This window comes from Equus caballus, chromosome 20, assembly GCF_041296265.1.
Source record: "Equus caballus isolate H_3958 breed thoroughbred chromosome 20, TB-T2T, whole genome shotgun sequence".
Classification (NCBI taxonomy): domain Eukaryota; kingdom Metazoa; phylum Chordata; class Mammalia; order Perissodactyla; family Equidae; genus Equus; species Equus caballus.
In genome coordinates this window covers 30,679,034-30,697,979 of record NC_091703.1, presented here as the reverse complement: position 1 = coordinate 30,697,979, position 18,946 = coordinate 30,679,034, and the positions used below count along the sequence as shown (strand labels likewise).

The 18,946-nt window shown below is 37.7% G+C and overlaps 1 protein-coding gene and 1 pseudogene across 1 annotated transcript; both read right to left on the bottom strand.

Moving 5' to 3' along the window:
- Positions 1-6,440: 6,440 nt before the first annotated feature.
- OR11W2 (olfactory receptor family 11 subfamily W member 2) lies at positions 6,441-7,400 on the bottom strand. The gene has a single exon (XM_001491454.2). It carries the CDS (start codon positions 7,398-7,400, stop codon positions 6,441-6,443), a length of 960 nt encoding a protein of 319 aa, XP_001491504.2.
- A 9,487-nt stretch (positions 7,401-16,887) lies between these two features.
- OR1O10P (olfactory receptor family 1 subfamily O member 10, pseudogene) lies at positions 16,888-17,815 on the bottom strand (annotated as a pseudogene).
- Between the last annotated feature and the right edge of the window lie 1,131 nt (positions 17,816-18,946).

Genomic DNA, 18,946 nt, shown 5'->3' with positions numbered 1-18,946 from the left:
AACCAATTAATCTGTTGCTTTGGAGTCTGCTTTTTAGGTAGCAGAAAGTATAGGGTGACCTGTCAAGAAGACTTCAGAGAAAATGTCCAGGGCTGTTCGTCTTAGATCTCTTATAATATCTCTGGTTCAACCATTTTTGTTTTCTTCTCCTTCCTCATTATTTTCTTCTTTCCATTACTGTAGATATCCTATATACTTAGGAAAGGTAATAATGCAATCTTTCTTCTATCTCATTGTTATTTATATAGTTCAGCAATTAATTTCTTTGATAACCATTCATAGAGCCCCTTGTATATTTCAGTCATTCTACAGAGCATGAAGAATGTAAAAGAGAAATAAACATATTTTTGAGCTTAGTGAGCTGATAAATATCATTTTCTTGGGAAACTGTCTCTAATTTCTCTTGTTTGGATCTCTTAATTTAGTATATAAGAGCTTTCTTTGCATTATTATCATTTGGATTTATTGTTTTATTTATGATCTTCTATGTTTTTATACGTTTTTATAGACATGATAAAGCCTGTGTGTCAGACAGGGTGTTTTCAAGACAGGTAACAACCATCACAACAAGCCCCAAACTCAAACTGCTTTAAACAATAAGTTCATTTATTGGTTCATATAACTAGAAGCTCAAGATTTACTTATAATAGGTCTCCTCCTTAGTTTCACTCCAATTCCTTTGTGTTTGCCCCTTTTATTAGATGTTGCTGAAAGTAATGAAAATATAAGTGGCTCAAAAAGGATGAAAATGTATTTACCTTTCACTTAAATGTCTGAAGTTTTGCAATTCAGTGCAATACGGCTTCTCTGATTCAAGATTTCCTCATGGATGCAGTTTCCTTTCAGTTCATTAGTCTTGTTTTCCTTGAGTGTGGCCCTCTTATGGCATAAGATGATGTCATACATGTTATAAGGAGCAGAATGGAGTAGAATAATCTGGATTGCTATGTGGCCAGGTAGACAATCTTTTAGGGTAACCTATGTAGTATTCTTGCCAAAGAGGTTTAATTTAAATAAAATTATAAGAAATAATCAGACAAAGCCAGATTGTGGTACATCCTACAAACAACTGACACAGACTCTTCAAAAATATCAGTGCCTTTAAAGAAAAAACAATGGTGGAGGGTGATACTGTTCTAGATTGAAGGAGACAAAAACCATAAGAATAAAATGTAATACATGATCCTTGGTTGGATACAAACAAAAACAAAACAGCTTTGGAGACTTTTGGAACAATTTGGAAAATTGAATATGGGCTTTATATTATTGTATCAATGTTAAATTCCCTGGGTGTGATATTAATATTATGGTTATGTAGGAGAATGCCTTTGACCTTAGAAAGATACGCAATGAAGCATTTAAGAGCAAAATGTCATGCTTACTGCAGCTTCTTTTAAGCGGTTCATCCAAAACGGTATATGCGCATGCCTGTATGGATGGATGGTCCTTCACTCTGCTCTATGGGCTGTTTGTCCCTGTCAGTTATCCTCCTTGTTCTTGTCTGAGAAGGATGCACAGATTTCACACTCTTCTTCCTGCTACTTCAATTTTGGTGTATATTAGTCTGGTTAGGCTATGCTGCAATAACAAACAATCAAAAATATAACTAGCTTAATGTAAAACAATTTATCCGCAATCATACAGAATTTGCTGTGCATTCAGATGACCTGCTAGGATAGCTGTCTTCCATGTGTTAACATTCCATGCAGCTCTGACCTTATGGCTTCTCCATATCAGCACTTGCTTCTGCAATTGCCATTTCAGGGAAGAGTGGGCTGAAGAGTTAATCATCAGCAAATAAATTGTATCAATTCTGATCATATTTAACTAGACAGAGCATGTCACATAACTATGTCTAAATTCGAAGGGTTTATGGCAGATCGTACTTTCCAAAGATAACTGGAAAAATTCCTCACCCACATGTTCTTCTGTAAAATGATCTTCCAAGGTATAAATCCAACTTGGGCATGATGTATGATCCTTTTAGTGTTCTGTTGAACTTGGTTTGCTGGTATTTTGTTAAGCAGTTTTGCATTTATGTTCATCAGTGAATCAGTGATATTTGCCTATAGTTTTTTTTTTCTTACTTGTAGTATCTTTCTGATTTTGATATCATGGTAATATTGCTCTCATAAAATGGTTTGAAATTATTCTCTCTTCTATTTTTGGGAAGAATTTTAAAAGAATTGGTTTTAATTCTTTGACTGTTTGGTGGAATTCCCCCATGAATCCATCTGGTCCTGGGCTTTTCTCTGTTGGGATGTTTTTGATTACTGATTCAATCTCCTTATTGGTTATTAGTCTGTTCAGCCTTTTTACTTCTTCTTGATTCAGTTTTGGTAGGTTGTATATTTCTAGGAATTTATCCATTTCTTTTAGGGTATCCAGTTTGTTGGTGTATAATTGTTCATAATAGTCCCTTATGATTCTTTTTATTTCTGAGGCATCCACTGTTATGTCTTATCTTTCATTGCTGATTTTATTTGAGCCTTTTCTCTTCTTTTCTTAGTTTGGCTAGCTAAGAGTTTGTTGATTTTGTTTATCTTTTCAAAAAGACAACTATTAGTTTTATTGAATTTTTCTATTTTAAAAATTCTCTATTTGAACTGTTTCTGCTCTAATCTTTATTATTTCCTTCCTTCTGCTGATTTTGGGCTTAGTTTGTTCTTTTTCTAGTTTCTTGAGGTATTAAGTAAAGTTACTTATTTTGGATTTTTCTTCTTTCTCAATGTAGATGTTTGCTGCTATAAACTATCTCTTACCGTTGCTTTTGATGCATCCCTTAAGTTTTGGTATGTTGTGTTTCTTTTTGTTATTGTTGTTGTTGTGTTCCTTTTTTCACTTGTCTCAAGACACTTTTAAATTCCCTTTTGATTTTCTTTTTGACCCAATGTTGTTCAAGATTGTATTGTTTAGTTTCCATGTATTTGTGATTTTTGATTTCTGGTTTCATTCCATTATGGTCAGAAAAGATAAGGGGAATAATTTCAATTTTCTTAAATTTGTTAACCAATGCTTTGTGACCTACAATGTGATCTATCCTGGAGAATGTTCCATGTGCATTTGGGAAGAATGTGTAGTCTTCTGCCTTTGAATGGAATGTTTTGTACATGTCTGTAGGTCCATTTGGTCTAAGGTATAGTTCAAGACCAATGTTTCCTTATTGGTTTTCTTTCTGGATGATCTATCTGTTGTTGAAAGTGGGGTATTGAAGTCCCCTACTATTACAGTATTGTTGTCTGATTCTCCCTTCAAATATGTCAATATTTGCTTTATATATTTAGGTGTTCTGATGTTGGGTGCATGTATATTTATAATTGTTACATCTTCCTGTTGAATTGATCCTTTTATCATTACATAATGATCTCCTTTGTCTACAGAGACAGTTTTTGACTTAAAGTCTATTTTGTCTAAGTACAGCCACCTGTGTTTTTTGTGGTTACCAGTTGCACAAAATATCTTTCTCATTCCTTCATTTTCAGCCTCAGTGCATCTTTAAATCTAGAGTGAGTCTCTTGTATAGAGCATATTGTTGGATCTTCTTTTTTATCCGTTCAGCCACTCTATGCCTTTTGATTGGTGAGTTTATTCCATTTACATTTAAAACGGTTATTGATACATGAGGACTTACTATTGCCATTTTGCTTGTTATTTTCTTTCTGTTTTGCAATTATTTTGTCCCTCTCTTACTGTCTTCCTTTGTTATTTGATAATTTTTTTGTAGTGATTTGCTTTGATGGTTTTCTCTTCATCTTTTGTATATCTTTTTAGGTTTTATTTGCTGTGATTAGCTTGAAGCTTGCATAAAATATTTTGTAGTTATAACCATCTACTTCAATTGCAAACATAAACTCGACACTTTTTCCCCCTCACACACTTTGTGTTCTTGGAATCAGGGTTTATTTCCCTTTATATTGTGCATCCACTGACAAATTTTTACCTTTTAACATTTATGTTCTTGTAAGTAATTTATACACCACTGTTACAGTGTTACATTAATCTGTATGTGCCTATATATTTACCTTTTAAATATTGCATAAAAAGATTTATGCTTTTATATGCTTTCATATTGCTGCTTAGTGTGTTTCATTTCAATTTGAAGAACTTGTAAACATTTCTCATAAAGCAGGTCTGGTGGTAATGAACTCCTCATTCTTGTTCATCTGGGAAAGACTTTATCTCGCCTTCATTTTAAAAGATAATTTTGCCAGGTGTAGTACTTTTGGTTGGCTGTTTTTTTCTTTTAGTACTTTAAATATATCATCCCACTGTCTCCTGGTCTGCAAGGTTTCTTAGGAGAAATCTGCTGATAGTCTTTTGGGGGTTTCCCCATATGTGATAAGTCACTTTCTTCTTGCTACTTTCAAAATTGTCTTTGTCCTCGACTTTTGACAAGTTGGTTATAGTGTGTCTTGATTTAGTCCTCTTTGGGTTTATCCTATTTGGGTATATTTGAACTTCATGAACTGGACGTCCATTTCTTTCCCAAGATTTGGTAGGTTTCCAGGCAGTATTTCTTTAAATAGACTTCTACTCCTTGCTCTCTCTCTTTTCCTTCTGGGACTTCTATAGCATGGTTCACTTAATGATGTCTCATATATCCTGAAGGCTTTCTTCACTTTTTTTCATTTTTTTTCTTTTTTCATTCGTTAAAATTGGACAAAATGATAATAAAATTTGTCTACAGCATTGTTCTTATAAAATTTAAGATAATTGTGCAAAAATGAACAGAGAGGGAAGAGAGCTTCACTTAACAAATAATAGGGTATACTATAAATTTATATAGTAAAGGGCACCTTATAGACTTAGAAATAAGGTTAGTCTATCATTATATTATAACAGATTTAGAAAGCACATCTGCATTATTATTATAATATATTCTATATAATATAAAAAATATATAATTATATATATTATATATTATAATTATTATAATAATAATGCATTTATTATATTATTTTATTATAACCATGCACTGACAATTGAAAGTAATGTCAATCATAAAATAGTCCCCCCAAAAAGTCTTTTGTTGGTCTAAGTTTTGATTGCTGCAGTTACTGTTGAGTTTTAATAATGCGTCTGTAAGCTTTAAATTAGCACATTTTTATTACTTAAACTTTCACAAACATATCCAACCTGGAAGTTAATTCAGAGAACTCCCTGTTAAACAGTTGGTGCTGGACATGCTCAGGCTCAGCTGCCAGCTACTTGTCTTAGTTTAAACCAGCATAAGTTTGTAATGATTTGGAATAATGTCAGGACTGCAGTTGGTTGCTCTAACCCCATGGTACTTTGAAATAATAAATTAGAAATTATGACAGTACAGGGACTTTAATGACAAATAAACAGAATTTGACTTACTTCAATTCCATTCTCTGTGGCCACTTGGAGTTTTTATTTTTGTTCAAATTTTAAATTAGTGAAACAACGTGAACTGTGAGATATGATTTTTCTGTGTGTTTGGTAAGTACAAATTTTCACTCATGTGTGAAATATGTTACTGAAATATCTAAAATTGAAATTCATTCTTTTAAATTAATCTTTTTACATTTTTACTAAACTGGAATGTTATTATTCATTACTACAACAGTCTAACATGTGGGTACAAGTTTTTTCTTTATTCCAAAAATACATTAATATAATTTTCAAATATCATTCCTTACTTTTTCCTTTCATGTACTATAATATTCATTCTATTTTTGTTATTTATCATTTCCATTTGCTGGCATGAATGCATATTCGAATTTCAAGAAAAGAACATTTTACTGCCTATACTTCCTTTCTGGTTATAATTACTATGAATTGCATTTTGTTGCCAAGCAAAGGCTTGCCACTTGATATGAACAGAAGCCGAAACCATGGCACACCAGCTTTTGAGGGAAGAAAAACTTTATTGTGAGGTGGATCTGCAAGGAGATAGGAGGCAAGGCTCTCACTTCTGTTTCCCCAATCCATGGCCTGGGGCAAAATTTATGGGAGTTTTTTAGTTGAAGGTCCTACAGTGAACATTATGGATATTACCAAAAATTGATTTTTTTTTATTAAGCTGAGGGAAGTAAAAATGATTTGCAGTTCTTTGTTTAAATATGCAGAACTCTCATTGCCTTACTTAACTGATGCTACCAAGTGGGAGAGCTGGATTTCCATTCCACGTGCATGGACTACAAAGTCTGTGCCATTTCCCTGCACTAATGTTAACATGAGATTATCCAGTCCTCTGGAGAAGCTGAACAATTGAAGCAACAGACAGTGGGACATAGTGGGTGGCAGAATAAGCAAGTCTTTCACTTAAAATGTCCCACAGATAACTCACAAAAGGCAAATCTATAAATTCAATTATTTTAAAAGATACACTGCACAGGTAAAAGGCAGTAATTAGGATTATTTTCTATTTGGATATTCCACAATCTTTGCTGTCTCTGATTTCTCATGTGGCACCATCACTGAGTCTCCCAGCTTGAATGACAGATCCTTTGGATCCGGGACACCAACATCTTCAAAGCTTCCTTGACATCCTTGTTGCGGAGTGTATAGATGAGAGGATTGAGAAGTGGGGTGATGACTGAGTAGAAAATAGCCACAATCTTGTTGATGTTTGACTCGTATTTTACTGCTGGGCGGACATACATGAATATGAGAGTTCCAAAGTAGATAGTGACCACAGAGAGATGAGCTGCACATGTGGAAAAAGTCTTGCGTTGGGCAGCAGCAGAGGCCATGGCTAGAATTGTGGCCAGGATTTGGGCATAGGAAGCCATGGTAAACACCAGGCTTCCTAAGATAATAACAGTGCTCAAACCATAGCCCACTGCTTGGATGGCATATGTGTCTGTGCAGGAAAGCCGAAAAATCTGATCAGCATCACAGAAGAAGTGGTTGATCTGGTTGGGGGTGCAGAAGGAGATTTGTGTAAGGAGGAATGAGGGAAACATGGGACAGAGGAATCCTACAGACCAGCAGACCCCAGCCAGAGTACCACACGTTTGGGGGCTCAGCAGCAATTGGTAATGGAGTGGTCGGCAGATGGCAACATAACGGTCAAAGGCCATGGTGGTGAGGATAAAGAGCTCAGTGGCAACCAAAGAGAAGAAGAAGTAGTACTGAGTGATGCAGCTGGGAACTGAGATGACCCCTTGGGAACATAGAAAATTGGCCAGCATTTTGGGCACAGTGACTGTGGTGTACCAGAGCTCTACCAAGGAGAGATTGCAGATGAAGAAGTACATGGGCGTATGGAGGCGTCCATCCAGGGCCACAATGAGCACAATGAGCGCATTACTCACCAGGGACAATAGGTAGACCAGGAGGAAGAGGGAGAAGAAGAGCAGCTGGAGATGTGGAGAATTCGAAAATCTCAGGAAGACAAATTCAGTGACCAATGTGCGGTTGGCTGTCTCCATTCAGCCTGTAGGCCAACTGGGCAAGAAGAGGAATGAGATATATGAAAGATCTTGAGATGTACTCAGCTATGTGGTTTCCTCTCCAGTTCTGTCCAAACAGTTGGACTTGCACAACTCTCAGTATTTCTTTTAATTCACTCTTTAACTGCCTCTCACCTCGTCCAAAGTAGAGAGTATTCTACTTTTTAAAAAGTAGGATGCTGAATATTCAAGACTCTTTCCCTTCCTTCTGTGTAATAGGTCCTGAAATGCCACATTTCCCAGGAAATCTTTTTTTGGATTGATTAGAAGAGAAGACTCAGCTTCAACGGCTCTAACTAGAGTGAATATGTAGCATACTCTGTATGAAACCATATGTTATTGTTACCATCAATGTTTTTTGACCCCAAAATCAGTAATTTTATTTTATTTAAACTAATATCTCTAAGGGTTGTTTAGTGTATATCCTTGAGCTCTCTAATCCTAAGATACTTTAACCTTCAGTCTTGCAGAAGATATGGGATCTTACTGTTCCTCTATCTGTCTGTTCTGGACACAAAACTCTGAGTCAGTGGCACTGTTTTATGCCATCAGATATCAGAAGGTGGAGAGCAGTGAGTGTGCTTCCCTTCGTATAGGTTCCAACACAAGACTGGATAGAGGCATTTGATGGACACTTCTTGATTCTGGATATCATCAGAGAGTAGGAGAGATCTTGCTCAGTGGAGGGAAAGGAGAATACATTCCAGAGTAAAAAGGGAATTCACGGGCCACCCTGATGGCCTAGTGGTTAAAGTTCAGCGCTCACTGTTTTGGCAGCCCGGGTTTGCTTCCAGATCTTGGAACAGCACCACCGGTCTGTAAGTTGCCGGACAGTGGCAGCAGCTCACATAGAAGAACTAGAATGACTTATAGCTAGGATATACAACCATGTACCGGGGCTTTGGGGAGGGAAAAAAAAGTGAATTCACACTTGGATTCCCAGGTGAGAATATCGGTATGGATTAGGATCTTTAAACAAAAATTTATCAGAAAAGCCAGCCTCAGCAGATAGTCAGGCTTGCACAAAGTTATCATTGAGACGGATGAAGATGATATTATTGACATTATCAATACACGAGTTTTACATAAATTTGTAATTCTTTCAAGTTCTTCCTTGAATGTGTGTCTAAAATAGAAATATTAAATATATTCACTATTAGGAGTAAGGTTAATATACTATTCATTATAATACATGAGAAATTGTTTTGACAATATGTAAAGAAGAGGTGTGATGCAAAATCTTATATTCAATATAACCTGGTATATATTCCCAAGATGTAATTTTACCAGTGACTTTATAAATATAATTTTTGTGTCATAAAGTATTTTATAATAAATACACTTTTAATATTATGAGATCGTTTCATTTTATCAAAATATGTATTTCATTTACACGTCAGAAATGGATTCTTAGTTGACAAAATCTAGAATAATTGACAAATATTAAGAAGAAAATAAGAAACACTTGCATTTTTCCCATTCGGTGACAAACATTATCTATATTGGACTTACAGGCAATTTTAAAATTTTTAAATTACAGGCAATTTTATTTTCATGCATGTGTTTATACACACATGCACATACACAGAGAAATGTACATTTGAAACGATAAAAAGAAACATCTTAATTGACCATATTTTACTTTCCATTCTTCCATTGGGATCCTCGTCCAGGTCCTCAGGACCATCTCTTTTGTTCATGATGTCACCACCCATCATGTTCTCCATGCTAGAAATATAGACCCATGTTCGATGATCCCTTCTCTCTCTCTCTCCTTCCTTGCCCCATGTCAACCTTTTGAAAAATTCTTCTGATTTTAATGCAGAAAATTTTCTCAATTAGGTCCCTCTTTTCTACTCCTATTGCCATAATTTAAAATAAATCCTGGTCATCATTCACCTTGATTAATGCAACAACTCCCTGAAAATAATGCCACATTTATTATATTCAGGTATCAGTCTTTCTATTTTTTCATATTTTTATGCTTAATATCCTCTGTTGATTACATATTACAGAAAACTTTATAATTTCTTGGGATTTCTGGAACTTCACAGTAGTTATGTTATATTTAATATACATTTCACATGTATTATTTATTCATCACAAAAAAACCTGCAAATTAGGTATTATCTTCAATACACAGATGAAGAATTGAGACTAAGAGTATTTAATGAGAGATGAAACCATGACTCAAACCCAGGTGTTTGTGGTTTGAAGCCTCCAGTGTTTCTATAAACCAGGCTGTCTAGATGACCAGCTCCAAACTCCTTAGTGGAGCATGTAAGATCCTTCACAATCTGGACCCCTCCCACCCTTTCAGTCTTGTGCACCACCCCTCACATCAAGCTGTGGTAATGTGGCTGCATGGAGCTCCTCACAGGTTTCATTTCATGCCTCCATACCTTTGCAAACATTATATTCATTGCTATGTAAAACTCCTTTTATCTGTCAAGACTCATGTTGAATTTGACCTCCTCTGTGAGAATTTTCTCTGCTTCTCAGCAGTCAAATCCTTCATCCTTGGTGCTTCTTTAAAGCACGTTGAGTAGTTCATGTTTATGACACTTAGCAAAACGCTTCATAATATATTTGTTTATGTGAATCTTTCTACTATTAGCCTTGAGCCTCTTGAAGCATGGAGCTCTAAGTTATTTACAGATGTATTCTCAAAGCCTAAGATACTGCCAGGAAAAGAGAGCAGTAAAAACTGAAAGGTGAGTGGAGGAATTAATAAATACATCATTAAAGCTGCTTCTTAACTGTTATCCAGTTTCTATCTCCTCCAAAGTGTCATCAATTCCCTCAGATGGATTTTCCTGGACACAACTTTCATTCCATCACTCTCTTGCTTAAGGCACAATGACTCCTCATAACAAATTATATCAAGTTCCAATTCCTTCGCTTAATATTCTTTTGCAGAATCTGAAAAATCTGTTCCACGCCATCTGTCTATAAAAGTACAGTTTTGAGTTTACTAGTGGCATTTTTCCTGTTTCCCCAGAGCTCACTCTAGATTCAAAGTTTCTGAGAGAGGTGCTCTCTCCCAGGAGGGCTTGCTGAGGAGTGTTAGGTTAGAAGAAAGAGGACAACTTCCCCATTCTCTCCAGTCCCTAGTTTTTACTGAACTTTCCTTCATGAAGTATCTAGGCTTTGACAATACAACCATGAATAATATAGAGCTTCTGACTTCAGGGGCTCAAGTCTAATAGTAGATAGGGGGACTGACTTTTGGTTTCCTAGATGAATGGCCAACTTGGCCACTGGGCTTGTTGACTAGCAGCAAACTAACAGAGTTAGGGAAGGAGGCTTGGGAGAGAAGATACCAGGTGGGGAACGGACAGACTTTTCTTCCTTGAATTACTACATTCCCAGGGATATAGAGACAAATCTACTTGTGAGTCAGGCTCATGGAGGGAAGATGATATTAGGGGCTGTGCTAGATCATTAGGCAAAGAGTTTCAGGTATCAGGAATTTAGTATGAGGCCACCAGCTAGGAGTCAACAGCATAATGAAGCTGAGTGGGTGGCCAAGGCTTAGTGGAGCTGGTCATACCTGTCTAAATTAGTCACACAAAGAGCTAGAGCAGAAGTTACCACCAATCAAGAAGAGAATGCCACCTTACCAGCATGTTATCTACTTCCTCACCTCCCTTATACTAGAAGGAGTAGAGGCAGGCAAGAGGAGGGGCCGCGAGGGACAACCAGGCTCTCTACCTTCTACTCCAAGCTATTTGACCAAATCTAGTGCTGGTTGTTGGCTGGGGTTATTAAAAAAAAAAAAAAGAGCACTGAAGTGAAAACATGATTGAAATTTAGAAATAAACAGGCCTTGGGGTCAGCCCAGTGGCTTAGTGGTAAAGTTCACATATTCCATTTTGGTGGCTTGAGTTCACAGGTTCAGATCCCAGGTCTGGACTTAGCATCACTCATCAAGTCATGCTGTAGCGGCATCCCACATAAAATAGAGGAAGATTGACACAGATGTTAGCTCACGACCAATCTGCCTCACAGAAAATAAAAAAATAAACAGGCTTCTGTGCACAAATTATGCCTTAATAAAAGCAAAGGAAAAGCAAACAGTCTTAATAACACGGGAACACTTTTAGGAACTGAACACGACCATTTAGGGATTCTGACTCAGAGTCATTAGGGAAATTGGCTATCAGTGGAAAAGGAAAAAAATATTGAGCACAGCTTATGGCAGGAACCGTAAAACCATTCCACATTTACAGGTCATACATTGAGATTCCTTAGTAAACTATCTGTGTCATTAATCCCTGATGCACATTTAACATTTAGAGGATCTAATGAGTGGCATCAGTTTAGGCCGCTTTCCTTATTTTGTATTGAATTTAGGCTACTTCTTGCCTCAGTGCCTTTGCTTATACTTGGCATACTCCTCTGTGTTTTTTAAAATAGCAACCATTCTTGATTTATTTATGAAGCCTTAGCCAAGTGTTCTAGTCACTGACTAGTGAACTAGTCCTGAATTCTTATTGCTCAGAGAGGGCCACACAGTTCTTCAGAGAAGGAATTGGACTTAGATATTCTGGGCCAATAACTTCATCTACAATGAGTGGACTGCAGGCCCGAGAGGAGGGGGTTGTGAAAGGTCACCCTTTCATGTGTGTGGTAATGTGGGAGCTGAAGCCTACTGGCCTTCTGGTTCCCAGGCCCACCTTCTAGATTGCGGCCTTGTCTTTAATTGTCTTGTCAATGACTTATCTTTCCAGCAGGACTCTAGATTCAGTATCCATGTCTCCTATGATCCTATGTTCTTTTCTACATCTATGTTCTCAGCATGCTGCCAGATCAGAATTGAGGACATAGATGTGCACCTGAAAACTTTTACTCTCCCTCCATTTAGACTTTTCCTCCTTGTGTCCAACCACAAACTTTTATGACACTGTTGGTCAGCGAGTGCTGCAGCCCTAAAAGTGGTGAAGTCAGGTGGTTTTGTGCAGAAGAAATCGAAACTCAGCTCTATTCCTGAGGTAACTCACAAAGAGAACTCTGTGGATGCAGAGGAAATGTGAGAATTTATATTGTCCATTCCTCTCCACTTTGAGTGAATAAACGGAAAAGTATAGGTCACTAATATTATAAACATGAAAATCTGCACTGAGGCTTATCACCAGTTTCTTGATCACCAGATCTTGTTCCATCAGTTTCACCTGTATTTAACATCATTCCTTCCAGTTGTTATTTCAGGGCGTTTATACCGCTGCCTGAATGAGTTCATGTTGCAGCCTCTTGGCATTCTCTTCTCTAGAAGGAACAATCATGTCTCTTCTCACCTATTCTGGAATCTAAACAACAGAGCTGATGGGGGCATATTTAGGTTTTATCTTTGTACCTTGGAATTGGTGTTATAAAATATCTTTTACTTTTCCATGTATAAATCTGTGATAGTCTTCATTGTATTTTATTTTTCCAGAGTGGTGGTGACTGAGAAGGGGCAGGGAGAGTCAACCAGACTCCCTTTGCTTTCATTAGTTTTGCTGTCAAATAAGTAGTGTTCCCTTTCCCTGTCCTGTCCATTCTCCAACAGGATGTTGTGCTTATATTTGCTTGCAGCATAATATTTATGCCTAGAACTTGAGCTAGTAATTCAGAAACTTTATTAACAGCTCTCTTGTGCTCACCATAGAAAATTCACTTAATTTTCTGACTCTAATTTTCCTCTTTAAGTTTGGATGAATCAGCTCTGATCCTAGGTATAAGGATACTTGAAAAATATTAAAATATTATGCATACTTTTCAGTTTACGTCTTCCTTTATTATTTAATTTTTAAAACAGGTAAATAGATAAATAATTTCTAAAAATAAATTTGAAAATAATACTGAGATAGAGCCACTGATTTTGTCACTTACCTCTGTGAAGCTGTGGACAAAGTGGAATCAGAGAACATATACAAGAAAACAGCTAATCTTTAAAAATAGGAAGTAGAGATCAAGGAGTGGGTTGGTGATCAGCTGTCTCTGAGAAGCTTCTGATGGTTTCAGAAATAAAAGACTCCAAGTGCTCCTCCTTCACAATCTCTCTCCCTCCTTCAGCAACTGATGGAGTTTTTCCTCATCTGTCACTCCAAACGTTTAGTCTCTGATTCTAGTTAGGGAAAGAAATCCTTCAAACCCTTCTTATGTTGAGCATAGCTCCAGGTTAGCTTTGGAGGGTCCTACCCTGACTTCTCTGAGTTTCACTTTTTTATTCTTCCCTCTCTTCCTTTTTTCCTTCTTTTCTTCCTCCTTCCTTCCTTCCTTTTTAAAACAAGGGTAATGCAACTCGATTTTGACCTATAAGAATGAAAGTCTGGCTCGCTAACATTAATTAGACTCCAACTTTTCATTCTTAATCTGTTTTGCATGATCAAAGATACTGTCCCCCACCATCTTGGATATCAGAGCAGGGAGAGAGCACTCACCATTGATGAGAAAGAGGCCTGGAATAATGCAATAGCTGGCTGTGTGGGTCAAAGAGGTAGGATGTATCTTTTGTCTTAGGAAAAACAGTAAGAAAGTTCAATGAGGAAGCGGATTTTAGAGAGAAGCTCCTCATGTCCTCTTCTCTCATTCCCCTTTTTAGAAGCATATCCCGCCTAGGGAGTCAGGGACTCCTGGAGACCATGGAATCCTTAGAAGCACCCCAATTTATTTTTCAGTCCATGAGCCTCCCGACTCTGAGAAAGTCACCCTTGGAAAGGGGGTTTTATTAGCATGAGTCTCTTCCCCTCAGGGGAACTATCCCTCCTAAAGCCACACACACAGAGGTGACCCACAGAAATGACTGGTGTCAAGGGTGCAGCAGCCACACTATTCCCTCAGGGTCGAAGAGCCCTACTGGAGCAGGCAGTTCCCTGCAGAGGGACCACATCTGCCTGTCAATGTAGGGAGCAGGCTGGTGGGGGTCAAGTTTTCTCTCCTGCTGTTTGAAATGTCAGCTCTGAGGCTATGGCTTTTAGAAGTACTTAAGATATATTCTTCAATCCATCACCTCTATACAATGTCCACCCTCACACAGGGTCCTGTATAATCAGTAATGACCTTTATTAATGGAAAGTGTGTCTAATGCTGACTACTTTTGCTGTTGTTGAAAACAAATATTCCCTTTCAGACTTTAGGAAAGGCCTTCCTCCATGGGAGTAAAGAGAGTCGGCTAAATCATGGAAAAAATTGCAGCAATTTGCCTGTGTTTACTAATGAGGGCTTGAGGAAATCTTTCTAGTACAGAGTCCTTGACAGGAGAGGAAGAGCCCCATGAAATATGAAGAACCATAATGACAGTGAATATGTTATTTTTTTTTACTCTGAAGATAATACTTTTAATTCATTGTCTAGAGTGCTGCTAAAGATCAACTATTTTTGAAATTGGAAAGTCCTCAAAAGCTTGTCTGATGCCTTATCTTCCTCCTCCATCCCCTTTTTTGTGTTTCTTCTTTTCTTATTGCACTCCAGGAATTGAACATATAGCAGAGAGAGCACTGAACTAGGCCAGGGTTTTAATCCTTGTTGTATGACTAATCTACTCTCTAACTTCGTACAAGTCATTTCTCTTTCATGAGCCTCACATTTTTCCTCTTTAAAGTGAGAATGAGTTGATTCTCATTATTTGTGGGGGGTATGTTCCTTCTTTAAAGTTGCCATGGACACTGAAATGGTGAATACTGAATTCTCCCTCTTGCTCTAGGTAAAACTCAGGGACAGATTCCATTGAGACACTCATCACACATTTGTCAACTGATCGAGATGTAACCTTGTTTTAAGTGTGTTTCTGGATAAAGACATGTTATTTAATATATTTTGTTCATTCAATAACATTGAACTCACAACCAATGCACTATAACTCACGACTGTGTTTATCTAACACATTCTCTGTAAAGCACGTCAGCCTTTTTGCACTTGGGAACATTAGACAGGACTTCAGCACTACACGTGTGACCATTTTAAATAGTGAAATCACCAAAAAAAAAAAAAAGAGAGACCAAATTGTGAGAAACGTGGCCACTAAACATGCCATGAAATGGACACTTGTTTACAGTATGACAGCTGAAACAAGAGAGCAGATCTTCGTTTTGTCCAAACTCAACTGGGAACACACTCATCATATGACTCAATTTTTTTTGCCATCTGCACATGCTCATGTCCACACATTACCAGGAAGGTGCTGCAAGTATTGATCATGGGGTTACAAATAAATTTCAGACTGCAGATGATTTCACAAATACTGAATCCACAAATAGTAAGGATTGACTCTCTTCTAATCTCTAGTCCATGCATCTAATTGTTACTCTGAAAAGAAATTATCTTTGGGTGTTTAATTAAACAATGTACAATGTATACAATGTACAATGAGATGAAATATAGGGAATTCAAATAAGCACAACACATAGTCTCTGCTTTGACTTAATAGATGGTACATATAGAAATACAAGCTGGATGTATCCGAGTGATGGAACTTGTAAGAGGGTGTTCTCTTTATAATGCAATGCAACAAATTCTTCCTCTGCATCACCCTTTGACAGTCTATACCTGAATAGAGAATCTATTCATTGAGTATACATAACCATTTTGTTTTTGCAGAACAAAATTAATAAGTAAAATTTATACAGAAAATATTCTTTTGTTTTATTGCAAAATGAGTATTTAAAAAATCCTCCTCCTTGGGCCGGCCCGTGGCACAGCGGTTAAGTTCGCACGTTCTGCTTCTCAGCGGCCCTGGGTTCGCCGGTTCGGATCCCTGGTGCGGACATTGCACTGCTAATCAGGCCATGCTGTGGCAGGCGTCCCACGTATAAAGTAGAAGAAGATGGGCATGGATGTCAGCTCAGGGCCAGTCTTCCTCAGCAAAAAGAGGAGGATTGGCAGTAGTTAGCTCAGGGTTAATCTTCCTCAAAAATAAGTAAATAAATAATCCTCCTACTTTTAGCTATCTTCTAATTTTCAGCCATAGTCATCAGAACTTCCCCAGCAACTCTCAAACATGGAATATATAAAACATTCTGAAAAATAGGAATTAAAAGGGGAAAATCATATACAACAAGTTTCTATTCTCTTAATATTGGTGAGGTTACTGATAGTTTGATAAGCATAGTGTTGAAGACAGTGACTTGTATGGGACTCTGATGATAACAAAGATGATGTTGTCCATAATAAAGCTGATGGTGAGGACATTCATTATTAAACCGCTGATAGAAATGGCAGTGGTGATCACAGTGGTGATAGTGATAGCAATAGATGATCAAGTTTGAATATTTGTGTTAGAAAGTAATTTAAGGAAAAGCTAATCCAATCCATCTCCACCTGAACTGGGACCTAGAACCTAGTTCTCCTGATTTCGGTTTAGTGTTCTTTCCAATAGATCAAGTAATGCTCTGTGACAGCCTTGGTGTTAACTGATTCACTTTGTAAATGTGGTGATGAAGTAGGGAGTGGTTTCTCCAAAAGTGCTTATTTATGGGCATTATCCCTAATCCCCCAAATTCTCTACGTCCAGAACCCTTTTTAATGAAATCTTACATCCTTATTTCTCAGACTATAAATGAAAAGGTTGAGAGTGGGATTTACCAGACTATACGTGACAGGAATAACCAACTCCCCAGAGGAACGAGAAGTTGATGGGGATTTCAGGTAGGTGGCAAGGACTGTGATGAGGAAGAGGATAACCAGGCAGAGGTGGGAGCTGCATGTGGCCAGAACTTTCTTTTTACCCTGTGCTTATGGAATCCTAGCCACAGCATAGAAAATATTGGCATAAGAGCTTATGATGCAGAGGAGAGTGCTGATTCTTAAATGTTCCATCAGAACCATTATCAGGTCCTTATTGAGGTGAGTATCAGAGCAGGAAAGCTCTAAGAGTGGGCCAAAATCACAGAAAAAGTGAAGAATCTCTTTAATAGTATAGAAGGATAGTCAGGTTAGCAATAGGGTTTGGATCAAAGAGTCAGAGTGGGCCACTCCCTATGACCCACCCACCAGTAGCCCACATCTTCAAGGAGATATTGGCAGTGGATAGTGCAGAGGATGGCAGACGGCAGTGTGGCAGTCGATAGCCATGGCAGTCAAAAGCAGATTGTCCATATTAGCAAAAACAGCAAAGAAATATACTTGGGCTAGACATCCGGAGAAAGAGATAAATCCCTTCTGGTCCACAAATCCTCCAGCATTTTGGGGGCTGTGGTGGAAGTAAAGCAGAGATCCACCAGGGAGAGCTGGCTGAGGAAGAAGTACGTGGGAATGTGGAGGCGGATGTCAGCACAAATAGCCAGGAGAAGTAGCAAGTTCCCTAGGAGGCTCAGCAAGCAGAGGGCCAGGAAGACACCAAAGAGGAACTGCTGTTTCTCTTGCTCACTGGACAGCCCTGAGAGGACAAAGTCAGGAGTCTTGCTGCAGTTCATTCTGGGCCTTGTATTCTTCAAGAAAGGAAATCAGCAAGAGGAAGATTCACTCGCTGTCAAGAACTGAGGTGTATAGTAATTGGTTCCTGTCTCTTGGCATTGGGTTTCCCTCATACCAGCAGTGTAAGGAATGTATGAAAAACTAAAATAGCAATGGGAGTGACAAAAGTTGTATTTCATAAAGGATGGTCAAAATAAGGTGGCACAATGAGAGAAAGTAGGAAACAGAGACTTCTTGGAGTTCTTAAAGTGTAAGAGTTCTCTTAACTAAACTTTGTAAGTATTACGAGATGCTATAACTACTTGTTTGTGAATCTGTTTTCATTACAAAACCATGAGTCTTCAAAAGTAGAGGCTTCATTTCAGTACCTAGCTTAGTGCTTGGCACATAGTAGGAACTCAATAAATGTTTCTACCCATCTACACTCAAGTACTCTACCCATCTAGAGTCAGTACTCTAGTTCAAGATATTGTCAATAGACCAGAGTACTGATAGCCTCTTATATGGTTTCACGTGGGTCTTGCCCCATACAATGTGTCCTCTACACTGCAGTCAGGATGATCTTTTCAAAAAAGAAAATCAGATCATGTCACTTTCTTGTTTAAAAATTTGTTTCCAGAAAATCATTGCTCTTATGAAAAATACAAAAGTCTCTACCATATATTACAAAGTTCAGTGTGCTTTGACCTTGAGAGATCTCACCAGCCTCATCTTTCACTATGGTTCACTCATTCTCTGCTCCCCAGGAACACTGGATGCACCGTCTTTTTTCCCTTCACTCTGAGTCAACTCTTGCTCATTCTTCTAATCTCAGATCTGTTGGTGACTTATTTTGGAAAGTCTTCCTTTGCCTCTTTTACTAAAGGAACCCCTCCTTTTATATGCTATAATAGTGCCTTGGCAGATTACCATAATTGTAATATGGAGGATGCAACCATATTTATTTTGTTTAAATATTTATTTAAGTTATTTAATTAATATTGGTAGCCCTCACAAGGCCATAAGGTGCTTTATAGCAGAGATTGAATCTAAGTTTCCTCTCCAGTGTATCTCTACTGCTTGGCATACAAAAGACAGTATTTGTCAGAAAATGAATAAATTAACTAACAGAGAGTGAAGGAAGGAGAGGA